The sequence below is a fragment of the Oryza sativa genome, chromosome 5 (assembly GCF_034140825.1).
Source record: "Oryza sativa Japonica Group chromosome 5, ASM3414082v1".
NCBI classification, from domain to species: domain Eukaryota; kingdom Viridiplantae; phylum Streptophyta; class Magnoliopsida; order Poales; family Poaceae; genus Oryza; species Oryza sativa.
Genome location: NC_089039.1, coordinates 838,712 through 854,064, shown reverse-complemented (window position 1 = coordinate 854,064; position 15,353 = coordinate 838,712). Strand labels below are relative to the sequence as shown.

At 40.2% G+C, this 15,353-nt stretch overlaps 1 protein-coding gene and 1 long non-coding RNA gene across 4 annotated transcripts; one reads left to right on the top strand and one right to left on the bottom strand.

The window, feature by feature from the left end:
* The first annotated feature begins 124 nt into the window (after window positions 1–124).
* Window positions 125–2,436, top strand: LOC112939073 (uncharacterized). The gene is made up of 3 exons (XR_010741686.1): window positions 125–310; window positions 1,732–1,932; window positions 2,029–2,436. It is a non-coding gene; the product is annotated as an uncharacterized lncRNA (long non-coding RNA).
* Window positions 2,437–3,463: 1,027 nt separating this feature from the next.
* LOC4337615 (uncharacterized) lies at window positions 3,464–5,997 on the bottom strand. Of its 3 annotated transcripts, none has more exons than XM_015782087.3 (2): window positions 5,587–5,997; window positions 3,464–4,624 (listed from the first exon to the last, which is right to left on the bottom strand). In XM_015782087.3, the coding sequence occupies exons 1-2, from the start codon at window positions 5,683–5,685 to the stop codon at window positions 3,911–3,913; spliced, it is 813 nt and encodes a 270-aa protein (XP_015637573.1). In that variant the 5' UTR covers window positions 5,686–5,997; the 3' UTR covers window positions 3,464–3,910. The 3 variants fall into 3 exon arrangements, with proteins under 3 accessions (XP_015637573.1, XP_015637574.1, XP_015637575.1); XM_015782088.3 differs by lacking the exon at window positions 5,587–5,997 and adding an exon at window positions 4,714–4,936; XM_015782089.3 differs by lacking the exon at window positions 5,587–5,997 and adding an exon at window positions 4,744–4,936.
* Window positions 5,998–15,353: the final 9,356 nt, after the last annotated feature.

Sequence of the window (15,353 nt, the reverse complement as noted above, 5' to 3'; positions counted from 1 at the left end):
ATTCGAAGCGGGAGAAACGGTCTCCGTGACTCACTGACAAGGTGGGCCCTGGGATCTGGTTGGTGGGCCGCGTTGGGGACAAAGCCCACGGCCCACCCAAGGCTTCGTCTCCCTCCTCCTCTCCCCTTCCCATTTCGCCGATCCCACCCACGGCGGCGCCGCCACCGCCACCGCCACCGCCCACCGGACTTTGTGTAGAGAGCTCGATGGGAATCCGCGGCGGCGGAGGAGACCGGCCGGCTCATGGAGGGGAAGATGCAGGGCCACGCGTGGAGGAGGCCGGCTCATGCTTCTTCTTCTCCGTCGATGGGTATGTATCTTCTTTTTCTGAAGCTTTGCTATGCAATTTCGTCATTCGGTATGATTATTCAGTTTCACCAATTTTGCATGTATTCTGTTGGTATAACTAGGACTATCTTGGTTCTGATTATTAGTGCTACGTAATATACAGAGATGCGAAAATATAGAGATTGCTACGTAACAGTGCTGCCGTAGAGGCTTATGGAACAGGACGCACTTTCAGATTAATAGAAAATACAATTACATTGTAGAATGCTAGGCTTGGAAAACAAATCACTCGTATAAGTATTCACATGCTATGTTCTAAAGCTGGTATTATAGTACTGGATTCTCCTGTGCCTTGTTAGGTTACGGACTGAAACCAAAAAGTTGCCTACAGTTTATTTTGCCTCACAAATTCAACTGTCCATCAGGGTAGATTCTTGATGTTCAGTTCTAAACTCAAAACTTCAGTCATTTATTTGCTGATTAGCAGAAATGCTCTAGTGCGGATAGCATCAATTTCCTGGTTTTGTTTTAACGCTTCGTATTAGGATTTTCATGTGGTTTGTTTTGTTTCTTTCTGTTATATTCCATTTCTTTAATGATATTTCCTTTATCAATTTATGAATAAACACAAATTAAGTGGTAGTTCTGCCATCATGTCATGAGATGCTAACAATGTTTTGTGGGACTTTTGGCTTTTGTCATACTGAAGAAGCTGCACACGTTTCCTCATATGGTTACAGAAGTACAGAACCGAAGGAAATTTACTGGGCCGCAGTCCCACAGCTGTAGGTGCATCAAGTATTCAGAACATGCTCCCCGCCAAAAAGAAGTATTCAGAATATGCTATCGTTAGAGTAATAAAACTTGCAAACTTCTGTAAAAGCAACTTACATGAAGCAGAATCTCTTTCCTGCTTCCTTAGGTTCTGTGAGTGCCATTTATGACGCCTAAAGGTCCTCAGAGAAGGTACAAAGGCCAAAAAAAATGGCAGATTGACGGGTGCACATTTTGATTTATGATTTAGCCGTGGCCTTCAATAGGAATTTAAACATGCCTTGCTCCTGTGTAACAGGAAGATGTCGAATCAATTTCTAATATTTAACATGAAGTGAGGTTCACTTTGACAGCTCCTGGAAATTGATTAATCTAGCTGATTTCATACTTCTGCTTATATAAACAAATTATTCAGCAGTTTTGTTTCACCTTCTCACTACTAGCACATCACGGATATATGCTTCCATTTGTGCAATGCTATTGGAGTTTATGTTAAGCTGTTTAGGATGTAGTACCAGGCATGCCTATGGGACTAGTTAGCATAATGGGCCAAAAAATATCTCAAAGTATGAAAGTATGTGGTCTAGAAAATTATGTTACAAACTACCTTACATCGATGTCAATATGCAAGAAATAACATGCTGCATTATGCTCCGTTTGTACTCACAGGGACAGCACGTAATGGAGTTGGCATGATTGAATTACAGGATGTTCCTGCTCACTGAAACAAGTAAATGATGACATGAAAGGCCGAAAGCAGTGTGTTTCTACCCAGGTTTGATCCAAGCTTGTGTCGGCTGAAAATTCATCATCTCTTATCATGTGCTAGCCCGCCTTGATTGATTGATGCTACTGGACAGTTTGGGATTGGTAATTTTCTGGGAGTGCCTTATGGGGACCATCTCCCATCAATTGTTACTTGCCTCCTGAATTACATTTAACTGTGCTATCTTGTTTGCAATTCAGGTAAAGTCTCTGTTTAGGCTGTATCAATCATGCATGTGAACTAGTTAATGCAAAGGACCTAGGAATTGATGAAAGTATTAGGCATCAGCATCAATGGATTAGCAGCAGCTTCTATCATCCTGACTCAATTCTGTACTCCCAGGGACAGCAGTTGCCTGCTGATGTTGCTAGGCCACTAGTACTATGTAGTAGTATACATTACATTGGATATCTCAATCATTTGATTAAACTGTATAATTTTTCGGCGAAAGCTACCTTTGAATGGTGATGTGGTTAGTTTGTAGATCATGCACTGACTAAATTAAGTTTTCCTCTAATGAAAATGGTAGAAGGTTTACTCTGTATGTAATGGAACACATGTAATTTTTGTATGCTTTAATATGAAAATACCCATGCAGTTTATCAGTTTGTATCCAGTGCATTTAGGAATATCTATCTCTAGTCTGCAAGTTATTTTTTGGGGATAAAATCCTTATTGTACTCTGAACTGTTTTACTTGCATGTGATTAGGAGTAGGAAGTAAGAAATCCCCTCTTATCTGCTCATGTGAGACCTAACAGGCTAATCTACCAGGATTAATTAATTAATTACAAAGGAGCAGTTATGGATTATCTTACACTGGAAAAAGAAGTGGCCTAGTCAAGGAGAGTTTTCTTGGAGTGAGCTCCTTTGTGTTGAAAAAGATGATGTTGGGACATATGCAATGGATTTGGGTGCTCAAAGCAGTTGGTCACCCATGTTCTGCTCCATAAATGAAAGAGATGCATGGGAACAAGCCTCATGTTTCCAGGAAGAACAATGGCAAAGGATAACAGATTTGTCTCTTCTCTTTTGAACACCTGTTAATTAGTTTATGAAATCCTTTCCAACTGAAATTTGGCACCTTCTGTGGCAGTCACTACCCATTGCTGATGAACATGGCCTAAGTTTCAGTAAGTGCAATCCCCTATATTAATGCTTGATAAGTACTTCCTCCGTTTCATAATGCAAGACTTTCTAGCATTACCCACATTCATTTAGATGTTAATGAATCTAAACACATATATATGTCTAGATTCATTAACATCTATGGGTACATAGGCAATGTTAGAAAGTCTTACATTGTGAAACGGAGGGAGTAGCAACTCTGAAACTTGAAGATTAAACAAACAGTAATTTCCAATGGAAGTTTTTGCTAATGTTCGTCAGAACACCAGATTTTTTTTTCCTTTTGAATTTTGCATGATTGCCTTAAATTTGTCGTCCATTGTTGCTAATTTGATCAAAACATGCTACATTAGACATGCTGAGGATGTATCATAAATTACTCTGCAAGTTGTAACATCCAAAGTAGATGGATACTAGCATACATCAATGTGCAGAGAGCATATCAAGAATGAATAAGCTCTCTACCAAAAGGATAAATAAAATTCCGATTCCAGCCAAGCCAAGGGCATGAATGAACTCGATAAACCTAACAATCTCTTTATCTCACTGCAAAGCAAGAATTACTACCATGTCACACTATGAACACCCTCGATCACTCACTCACAAGTTGAAACGTCAAAACAAAAAATAAAAAAAGAGAGCAAGGAACAGGTTTAATTAAAATTTGATACTAACTTCCTATTTACATCATAATTAAGCAGGATCAACTCTATAATAATTCTATCATGACGACTCTTAACACTAAGCAGTTAGCATCTACTAATGTTTTTGGTTCATGCAAATATTCGCTCGCCCTCAATGGTAATCACATGTCACTGACAAGTGGGCCCTCAATGGCAATCCCTTGTCACTGACAGGTGGGCCACACGACCACCACCTAACGAACCAACCGGTCGTAAGCTGGACGCACGACAGCCGTCCGATCCCGTGCACACGACAGCATCGGATCGGACGGTCAGTGCAGCCGATGCCGCTTGGCGCTGAACGCCGCCGGCGAGCAGCTGGCCGCCACCGCCGCCGCCGCCGCCGCCATGGGCCTCTTCCCGCAGGCATTGGCGCCGCCGCCGTAGCCGATCACCGCCGCGGAGGAGGTGATCCCGGGCGAGAGTGACGCGCCGGGGTAGACGGCGCCACCGGCCCGGACGCCGACGGGGAGCGTGTCGAGCGCGACCGGCGGCGGGTTGCGCCACCGCGGGAGAAGGCCGGCGACGAGCAGGTTCTGCAGGAGCGGCCCGGCCTCCATGACGGACTGGAGCAGCCTGCCCCTCTGCGGCAGCGGCTTCTTCATGGCGAGCATGTCGAGCACCGCGTCGGCGCCCGCGGCGGCGGCGTGCTGCTGCTTGGCGGCGGGAGGCGGGCTGGCGATGGCGCAGCAGCGCTTGTCGGAGGAGGTGACGGGGTCGAAGAAGGGGTTGTCGGCGGCGGGGGAGGAGACGAGGCTGCCGCCGTCGGAGTCGGTGACGCTGGAGGTGACGAGCGGCGGCGGCTTGGCGGCCGCGGCGGCGAGGAGACGCTGCAGCTGGTCGCGCGCGTCGTCGCGCTCCTTGGCGACATGGCGGACGAGGTCGGCGAGCTTGGCGATGCTCTGCTCCTTCTTCTTGAGCTCCTCCTTCGCCGCGTCCAGCTCCAGCGTTGTCGCCATCAAGCTCTGCTTCAGCTCCTCCATGCTCTGAATCATTAACCACCATATATTCAGTCAGCAACCTCAATTTATTTTTATTTTTTTGCATCAAAATATACTAGTACTATCAATTATACTTTCTTGGATGGATAATTGCAATTAGTCACCAGAGGATTAACGAAGTGATTAAGCAGAGAGATTAGGAGTTAATAGTAGAGTTGATGATGAGGAGACACAAGGTAATGGAAGGGCAGGGAGGAGATGAGATGGATGCATGAGCATGATCCAGAGGGCAAATGATTTCGATCCCTTCCAAATGATTGCATCATGCAACCACCACTTCACTTGGGGAATCAGTCCAATGCATGCTTGGAAAAAATATAATTATATACAAAAACAAATCACTCTCTCTCTCTCTCTCTCTGTTTCTCTCTCCTCATAGGGACCGGAGGAAAAGAAAAAAAAACAACATCATTGTACAGCATCTCACTACAGTGCCAAACTTTTGTTGAAAAAGAAAAAAAGTGAACCAAACCAAACCTGAAATTGTATTCTACTAGTACTTCTGTGAACCGAACCAAAGACAAGTTACAAGAAGTGAGTCTTCTTCTTGGAGTGAATTTTCCACAAGAAAGAAGAAAGAAGAAAGAAGAAGAAGCAAAACTAGTGATGGAAAAGGAGAAGAATTCCAGCACGTCAGCCATGGCGTCGCGAGTCCCCAAGCTTGCCTAACCCGTCTTGACCACGACAAACACGCAGAGAGAGAGAGAGAGAGAGAGAGAGAGAAAGGATGAGAGGGACAAGACAACACATCGATGATTCGCCCCCATCCGCTACGACTCCAAGAACAGCAAACTCATACACGCATTTCGCCGCCGGCCGGCCGGGCGGCGGCGGCCATGGCCGGCCAAGAAATGCGGTGCTCAGAAATCTTTCTTCCGTTTGGGTTCACCGGAGAGAAACAAGACGGCTGGAGATCAAAGACGATGTTTGCCAAATCAATTAATTACCTCTTGCGGCTGCAGATCATCCTGGAAGGCCCAGAGGGAGGAGAGCAGCGTGGCGTCCAGGCCGTCTCCGAATCCGAGTGGCAGCGGCTCCATTGCCATCTCCTCTTCTCCTCTTCCTCTTCCTCTTCCTCTTTCTCTTTCTCCTGGCCACACGCTGATCGATCTGATGATCTCTTCCTCCTCCCCTTTTCTTGCTCTCTCTCTCTCGTACGTGTGTGCTTCTTGATTTGGGAGAAACAAGGACAAGTGAAGAAGAAGGAGGCTTTTGGGTGCAGAGAGATTCAGAGAAAATGTATATATAGGAGTTCTAAGCTAGCAGATGATGGTCTCTCTTGGTTTGTTTTGTTTACTAATCACAGGAGGAGGTTTTTGTGAAGAAGAAGAAGAAGAAGATTAGTAGCAAGAGGTTGTGGGAGAGGAGGAGAAAAATCAGGGGATTAAAGTATATGGAATGTGCATTCCTCCTATCATCTCTTGCCATCTGTGCACACATTTCCTATACAAAGATACTACTACTACTTTCCAAGGGAAGAGAGATAAAAAAAAAGGGGAAAAGGAAAAAGAAAAGTTAGGAGAAGAGGAGAGAAAAAAAAAATGCAATGGGGGTGGTGGGTCCCAACCACTTTTGTGTCTCTTTGTGTAGGTTTGGAGACTTGGAGGATGGCGTGGACAAAGTCTTTGCTTCTTTCCTTATTTACAAGTCTCATGGGGCTACCCCTCTACAGACTACCTGAAATTGATGATTCTTCCTCTTCTCTCTCTTTCAAGTCTCCACAGTATTTTTCTCTGTTTTTTTCTTGGTATTTTCTGCCAGTATATAGTATGTGCTCTAGTGTTTCTCGTATTATACAGTGTACATGTCGGTTTGACTGGAAAAGGATTTTTAATTTTGATTAAGGGCTTATCATCTGTATGTATGCATGCGGTTGATCCTCTATTATCTGAGAGTTAGGAAACATGCACGGATTATTATGTCACATAATTTTCCATATATTTACAAAATTAATTCTGGAAAAATTACAAAACCACCTCAAAAGTCACTTGACGTTTGACATTTTCCACCCCATAAGTTATTTTTATTATAAATGTCCACTCCCTACCTGGTTTTGTTCAAAAAAATCACCCTAGTGCGCACGTGTTTAACCAAATCGATACGTTATCATAAACTGTGAGGCAACTACATGATCTTTACCAAAATTAAATACTTCTAGGAGTATAGTTTGACACTTTTTTTTGGATATTGCATAAATAGAATTGCTGATAAGAGCTTAAATGTTGTTGTACCAGTTTTGCTATGTGCATAAAAAAACTTCAATGAAACGTGAAGAATAAGTCCAACACAAATACTTTGACAAGATTTAATTGCCTAGTTTAGCCTGTGTTGGCTCTACATCAGTGTTAACGAGCAGATTCGGTTAAGCATATGCACACTAAGGTGGTCTTGCAACAAAATTAAGTGTGGGTGGGCATTTGCAATAAAAGAACATATGGGTAGGAGTGAAAAATGAAAAAAAAATGTTAGTCAAGTGACTTCTAGGATGGATTTTACAATTACCCCATTAATTTTTGGTATATATGCACATGAAAAGATAGAAATAACTAGATTAATTTTATAGCTAATTTTAATAAGTATATATGTTTATATATATCTTACCTGTCACTTCTGAGTAGTTAATCAATTAATTTAAAGCCTAATTCTCTTCTTATATATATAGTGCGTATTTGAAAAAATATAATGTAATTATATATATTTACAATATTTACATGGTCACTTTTAAAATTTGTAATTTACAATTTTAAAATGATTTCATTGTTTTTATTTAAAAAATGTGGCCATAAGATATATAGCTGGTCCAATAATTTACACTGACTAATTTTTTTTTCATTTTTCTATTGACTATCAAAACCCTATGCAAGAGTACTACTTTGATTTTTACCGTGCAGACTGTGCAGTGCACGTACTATTAATTATAGTATTAATTACTGCACCACATTAGATTATGGCCTTATATGTGGGTCGTTGCTCATCTTAGCATGGAAGGAATATTCTTCTGTCTGTAATTCAGGTTCCATGCATGCATGCACAGTAAATACTTTCATTAACCCTCATAATTTTGGCAACTTATTACTGTCTCTCTACTTATATAGTAGGTTAATTATTTGGGGAAGATATTGAAATTACTTTTGATTGTTGTTGTGGAGTTGTATTACTATATATGGCGCATATTTATGTTTCCCTTTTCAAAGCTAGGTTGGCTGTTCTATTTATTTATTTTTCCCAGTATTTAAAATTTAAATTTGTTAAGCATAAAGTAGTGTGAACATTGACTAGCACACAAGTACGAGAAAAACTGCGTGTCAGTTCCCTGGTGTGTACACTTTAAATACTCTTATGTGGCATATCTGTTTTTTTGTTTAAGACAAATCTGTGTAGAGATCGATGTGGAGCATAATATGTTAATTGTGCGTACATATGATCGACACTGTCCATTTCCCAATTAAAAAAACCAACAAACCCGAAAGGTATCTGAAGCCAAATGATTAACAACCTGGGTTACAAGTCCAGGTACACTTAACGTTCAGGGGTCATGAAAGAGCACAGAATTAAACTAGCTAATTAATGCAGGATAATTAAATTATATCGATCGTAGAGAGGCATGTCAGGACAATGACTTGCTGCCTCGTGTCCTCACAATCGCGAAAGTTGTCTCGACATGCATGTTTGTTTTTTCTTAATTTTTTCAGGAAAAAAAAATCTAGTAACATACTCCATTCGTATATAATATATGTGTGTTTTGGTTAATAATTAGTTAACACCATAGATAATGTAGAGCCAGCTAAACCATAGTTATCACATAATCTTTAAAAATGCACCGATTAATCGCATAATCTATATACTTTACGCGTACAAGCTAAGGTACAACGGCTATCGTTTTAGTGAATTATCTCCATGCATGTTATGCTAAAGATCGACTTCCAAAGACAATACATCGTATGTATAAATGATAGTCCCAGTGTAAGCAATATCCACCGGAGTCGTAGCAAAAACGAGTTTTCATACACAATTAACTATCACTGCTTATACGTATATATACTTCGTTGGATTATAAATATATTTGACATAACTACGAGGAGATTGTGTTAAAAAAATATGTCCTGAGAAGAAATTAAGACGGGGAAAAGGATCAAAGAATAATCGACAGAAAGTTTATATAACGTGGGAAATGAAGCAAATATAGACAAATTAAAGAGGACATGATCAAGGTACACACACAGTCATCGACAGGCATATGCAACAAAGGCATAGAGTTGACCTTGGACAAAACTGGACATGTACATTATCTGGCAAATAGCCACCTCATCAGCTAGCTCGCCTGTGGATGTGTGTGTATATATATATATTCCCTTCATTTCTAAATATTTGACGCCGTTTACTTTTTAAAATATGTTTAACCGTTCGTCTTATTCAAAAATTTTAAGTAATTATTAATTCTTTTCCTATCATTTGAGTCATTCTTAAATATACTTTTATGTATACATATAGTTTTACATATTTCACAAAAGTTTTTGAATAAGACGAACGGTCAAACATGTAAAAAAAGTTCAACAGCGTCAAATATTTAAAGATGGAGGGAGTATTATCTATCTATCGGCTGATCTTACGTGTTTAGCCAAGCCAATAAGTACTCTCCATCCCATAAAAAACCAATCTAGTACCGGATGTGACACATCCTAGTACTACGAATCTGAATATATATCTGTCCAGATTCATCGTACTAGAATATGTTATATCCGGTGCTAGATTTGTTTTTTATGGAATGGAGAGAGTAAGTAACAATGGACATAATTCATTGAACACAAGCAACAAAATTAAACAGAGGAGGACACTATATAGACAGTAGTGTACGTATTTGTTCATGCCGACATTATGAATGCAGCTGCAATAGCTCTAGCTAGTCGCCGGCCGTGCATGTACAGTCTACAGTGCTAGCTCGTCCAAACCAAACCAAATTAAACCTTCGCGTCCGTATATAAACCCTACGTCCAAAAAAAGAAAAAATAAACTCTGGCTATGTATCTAGACACATGCATATCCAGGTTAATTTATAGCTAGATAGAATTAGTTTGGAGGTGAGGAAGAAGTTGGGTGTATATCTAGGCGGGGAAGGAGTTGGGTGTGAGGTGACGGGGAAGGAGTATATCCAGGTTAATTTATAGCTAGATAGAATTAGACACATGTATATCCAGGCGGGGAAGGAGTTGGGTGTGAGGTGACGGTGAGGTGGTGACCGTGACGGTGGTGGGAGGAGGCATGGCGGCCTCGGACGGCTTGCCGAGGGTGTGGCAGACGACTGCATCGGCCGGCGCAGCATCGTTTGGAGGAGGGGTCGGAGACCGGCTGGACGCAGAGTGGCGTAGCCGATGGCAGCGGAGGCCGGTTCGGCGCGAGAGGCGCGGGCGGTGGAGATGGAGGCCGGCTTGGCACGAGAGGCGCAGCCGATGGAAGGAGGCCGGATTGGCGCGAGAGGCGTGGCCGGCGGTGGAAGAGGCGACCTCGGTGCGTGGTGGAGCTGCCGGTGGGTGTGGCGCAGTCTTCGGCACACGAAGGCTGGCCGGCGGGGGCGTCGGTGCAGGGGCCCCACATGTCGGCAGAGTTTGAGTGGTGGTGGAGCATTAGTGCATCAGCCGTAGATTTGTAGGTGGTGAGCGGCGGGTGAAAACCCTGCCCGGCCTTGGCCGGACCGACAACGATGAATTCCCCCTCCTGAGGGTGTTGTCGTGCTGTCTCACCCCTCAAGGGTGATTGCCGGGCGAAAGCCCAGTCTTGGCTCCTTTGAGCCCTGATGGACGGCAGCGGCGGTCTTCCGTCGCTTCTCTTTTTGAAGACGTCGTTTTGGCACCCCCTTGCTGTAGGGCGATCTCGTCTGTGTTCCTTTGTTGGTCTAGCGGCGGCCGGTCTGGTGCTAACCTTCTCCTGGTCGTGTGTGTTGGCGCTGCCGGTGTGTGGGTGGTGGTATATTTTTTTCTTTCTCCTGGTTATGACCCTCCAGGGTTGTAATCTTGTAATTTTTTCCTGCTCTATCAATAGAATTTCGCATCGTCTCGTGTGAGTCGTTCAAAAAAAAAGATAGAATTAGTTTTATTTTTGGATAGAGAAAGTATGCAATAACAGGTCTGCCGTGGGAGCGGAGTGAGGAGGCCTCGAGGCCTCACTAGTCACTACTGATGCTAGGACTGTGAAAGCTTCACTAACATTTTCTGCCGAACATATATAAAAGAAGAGATTGAAGATTCGTCTAGTTTGTTAAACACACCTTACTATTTCTTTTGTAGATCGATCCGTCCTGGACTGCATGTGTATGAAAAATTTGAGATTTTGGAGAGAGAGAAACGTTCAATTGTGAGCATGTTAAAGATTGAACGCCGGATCTCAAGGTTAAAACCACATATCCCTTATCACTGCACTATCAACCACGTTTCAAGAACCAGCATGTGTACTATTAATTACAAGTAGCCGGCTGGTGTGTGGATGGTTGACATCGTTCATTAGCTGAGCTAGCAGAGAGTACATGAATTTATATGTTGTTTGTTTGTTTCCTCCATTTCTTTGATGAGAGAGAGAGAGAGAGAGATGAGAGCGGCGGAGGAGACAAAAAAAACTTTAAATTTTTGCGTGAGAAAAGGTCGCACCATCCACCATGTGACTACCTTTGAGGTATGGCATGGTGAACCTTATAGCTTTAACTGCCTGCAGCTGCTGGTATATGCTTCCTCCTACTGAAGAAGAAGACGACGACGATGCTAGAGCTGGAAGACGATGATCGAGCATTGCTAATTCTAGAAGAGAGAGATGCTATTAGCGGCGCCGTTAAACCCAAACGACTAATAACATCATGCTATACACTACACACTAACTCTTAGCTAGCTAATTAACTCGGGTCCAACGCGGCTAAGCTCCGAATTTCCATTAATAACTTACCGGCCGGCGAGAGCAATTAGCTAGATAGATACCTTTGGATCTTCTCTGCTGCCTTCTGAGCTTGATCAACACGTACTCCTCCAGTCCATATAATGATGTTAAATAGGAATAATTTTTGAAAGTTCGATTGAAGATTACCGCAATTAATTTTATAAGTTTATGGTACTAGAAAAAAATACCCGTGCGTTGTAACGGGTGAAGTCTATTTTAATCTCATTATTATTATATGATTTAGTTAAGATAAAATTAACTATGAGAGTTCACTTGGATATATATATTTTTAAAAAATCATGAGCTGTAGTTAGGAGTCCGATCGTCTCAAGTTAGAATGCGAGTTTTTTTTAAACAGATTAAAAAGTGAACGATCTTAAAAACCGACTCAAATACGGATATGTATTTTCAAAAGCAAATGAACTTAAAAACCGACTCATACACGGATGACGTACCAAAATACCGGCAAAAACATTTTTAATTTTTATAATAGTAAAGATTTGTGAAGTATTTTTCACGGAAAATCTACGTACTCCACCTCCGTTTTTTAATATATGACACCGTTGACTTTTTGGGATACATTTGACCATTTGTATTATTCAAAAAATACATATAATTATTATTTATTTTATTGTGACTTGATTTATCTTCAAATATTCTTTAAGCATGACTTATTTTTTTTTATATTTGCATAAAAGAATTTGAATAAGATGAATGGACAAATGTTTGTTAAAAAGTCGATGGTGTCATATATTAAAAAATAGAGGTAGTATATCATTTCTTCTTTTAAAACTACTAAGCATTTGAGCATTAATATTAATGCTTGGAATTTAAAAGGTTTGACCATATTTCATCCTAAATATTAAATATTTTTAATCTATGGTCCAAATTATCTCACTCCTTTTCTTCTCACATAAAGTCACATTACCTTACTTTTACATTTGAATTATCATTCTACATACCATTTAAATTATCGGAAAACACATCAACTTATGTAAACTAATTATATCGTCTAGCTATCTTACACATTATTTTTACTTATTGTTATCATACTAAACTCCCGTAGCAACATGCGGGGTTTCACATATTACACATAACTGGACATACGTGCACATTTGAGTATATATATGTGCATTATTGATGTCTTTGATAATATTTAAGGGTTTATAAAGGATGTGCATGCATTTATGTACATGTGGGTCCATGTTATAATGTACCATCTCAAACAGCAATAGTAATTGTTTGAGTTTGAAATGCAAAATTGATCTATACACACAATTAATCAATGAGCAGGCAAAAATTAAAGATCGACACATGTGAGGCATGCCTAACGGCTAATATACAATTGTAATTTAATGGATTGTATAAACTTGAAACTTTTATAATTAAGGTTGAGGTAGAAGATGTACTAGCCTATACCGGTACACCATGCAAGGAAAAACACAAGCATACCAAGCCACATATGTAGGACGGCTGACTAGCATATAGCTCGAGATGGGGGCTATACGCAACAACTTACTAAAATATTGGACCTAGTAAATGGACAAATCAAACTAACAAAAGCAAACAGGTAATCTAGTTGGTAGAGGAGGGCCGGCCCATGCATGGTTAAATTAATTAATTAACACACTATATTTTAATTTGTTTTCACCAATAAGTTCATTGAGAGATGGGGAGAGAGAAGAGGACAAGCACTATAGGGGACACAAATCTGGAGGGGTCATGTACCTTGGATTTCTCCATACATCCATCCATCCATCCATCTATCCATCCATCTCTTTTTGGTTTGAGCCCTATGTAATAAAGTGATGAAGATACCACCTTTAGTTTCTTAATTAGTCATATACTATATCATGCATAGCCATCTCTCTTCTTCCTTTTTTTTTTTCTCTTCCCTCTAAGCAAAAGCTAAGCTAGGGTTCTTGGGACTTGCTTGTAGTTCATCAGGGGCCCATGGAAATTATGGGGGCATGGCAATGTAGTGCACTCTTTGGCCTCCTACATGTCTGCTTTTGCAATTAGGTGTATGTGCCACATATGTTTAATTATGGGATCTTTTCTAGTTCCCATCTTGTTCTTGTCGATCATGCATAATCTTTGAATTTCCTCATGTGATCTCCATCTAGGTTGAATAGAAAAAGGAGGAGAGCTACCCCCTACTACCAAAGTCAATCAGTACATAACACACTACCCTACTGGAAGGCAGGTGCAATGCAACCTTGGGGACTGCAGGCCCTGCATATATGCATCACTACAAGTATATATACTCCCTCTCTGTTCAAAAAAGAATTAATTCCTGACTATAGAGTACATGCATATATGATTCTTTTTTAACATAGGGGAGTATATGTTTTGTACTCGATATATCCGTTTTCCACAATTACTTGAATTTCTCTTTGCAATTACGTGCGGTTAATTACTAAATAACATATTTGGTGTTATATCATTTTTCGCAGTCTCTTATTATTAATATTCAGCATATATAAATCTTACTCAATTGTTCCTTATTAATTTTAAGTACTCTAATTTTGTTCTAAACCAAAACTTTTTTTTAACTTTGATCAAGATTATATAAAAATGCATTAGCATATATAACATCACATTAGTTTTACTAATTAAATCTATATAAAAATATGTCTTGGTAGTGTATTATTGATACTGTACATTTTATTTTTCTCTATGCTCTTGATGAAAAATTAGAGAATTTTGACTTAGGATATAATTAATAAAACTAGTTAAGACACCGGCCTATATTATATAACTGAGGGAGTATACGAGATAAGCATTTAGAGTGAGGAACCCTAGCAAAGTGCTTTGTACTCCCTCCTTCTCTAAATGTTTGACGCCGTTGACTTTTTTTAACATGTTTGACCGTTTGTCTTATTCAAAAACTTTTGTGAAATGTGTAAAACTATATGTATACATAAAAGTACATTTAACAATAAATCAAATAATAGGAAAAGAATTGATAATTACTTAAATTTTTTGAATAAGACGAATGGTCAAACATTTTTTAAAAAGTCAACAGCGTCAAACATTTTGGGATGGAGGGAGTATAATCTAAGTTGGCCACTTTTTCAAGATGGATAAACAAAGTATACGTACATTGAGTACATAAACAAAATAAGATCCAAGGTAGATTACGGCCACGGTCCCCAGGCTCGTGCTATACCTAGAGAGAAATCGATCGATCGCGCCCGATCGAATAGGCCAGATTACGGATCAAGAAAAGCACATATGGAATTAATTAGAGAAAATTCAAGAGATATTATTGACAAGCGCTCCAATCAAAAAACACCGTTGACAAATACAACTTCCTAAAAATGCCATCGTACAAGTGACTTTATCCCAACCATCCATTAAGTGCTAAAAAAGATCATTTTACTCCTACGAATTGTTGAAAATGATTAAAACTTTTACTATTTCAGCCAATTTACGATAAATTAGTGTAAATAGCAAGCTAACGGAAAGAGCAAAGTTTTAAATCAACTTTTAACAATTCATAAGGATAAAATGGACTTTTACAGAACTTAATAGAGAGATGCTAATGGAAACCTAACCGCGATGGTATTTCTGAGACAAATTAAGACGCTTGTACGATAGCATTTCTAGCAAGTTGGATTTATCGATGGTATTTAATTTCTTGGAATGGTGTGCTTGTAGATGACATTTCCTAGATTTCCTCAATTAATTAAACAATATGCAGTATATATGGCACTCAGTAATTAAGAGCTAATGGTCGGATTAGTAAGGAAGAGCTCGCTAGCCAATTAATTAATTAGCAGCAGCTAGCGAA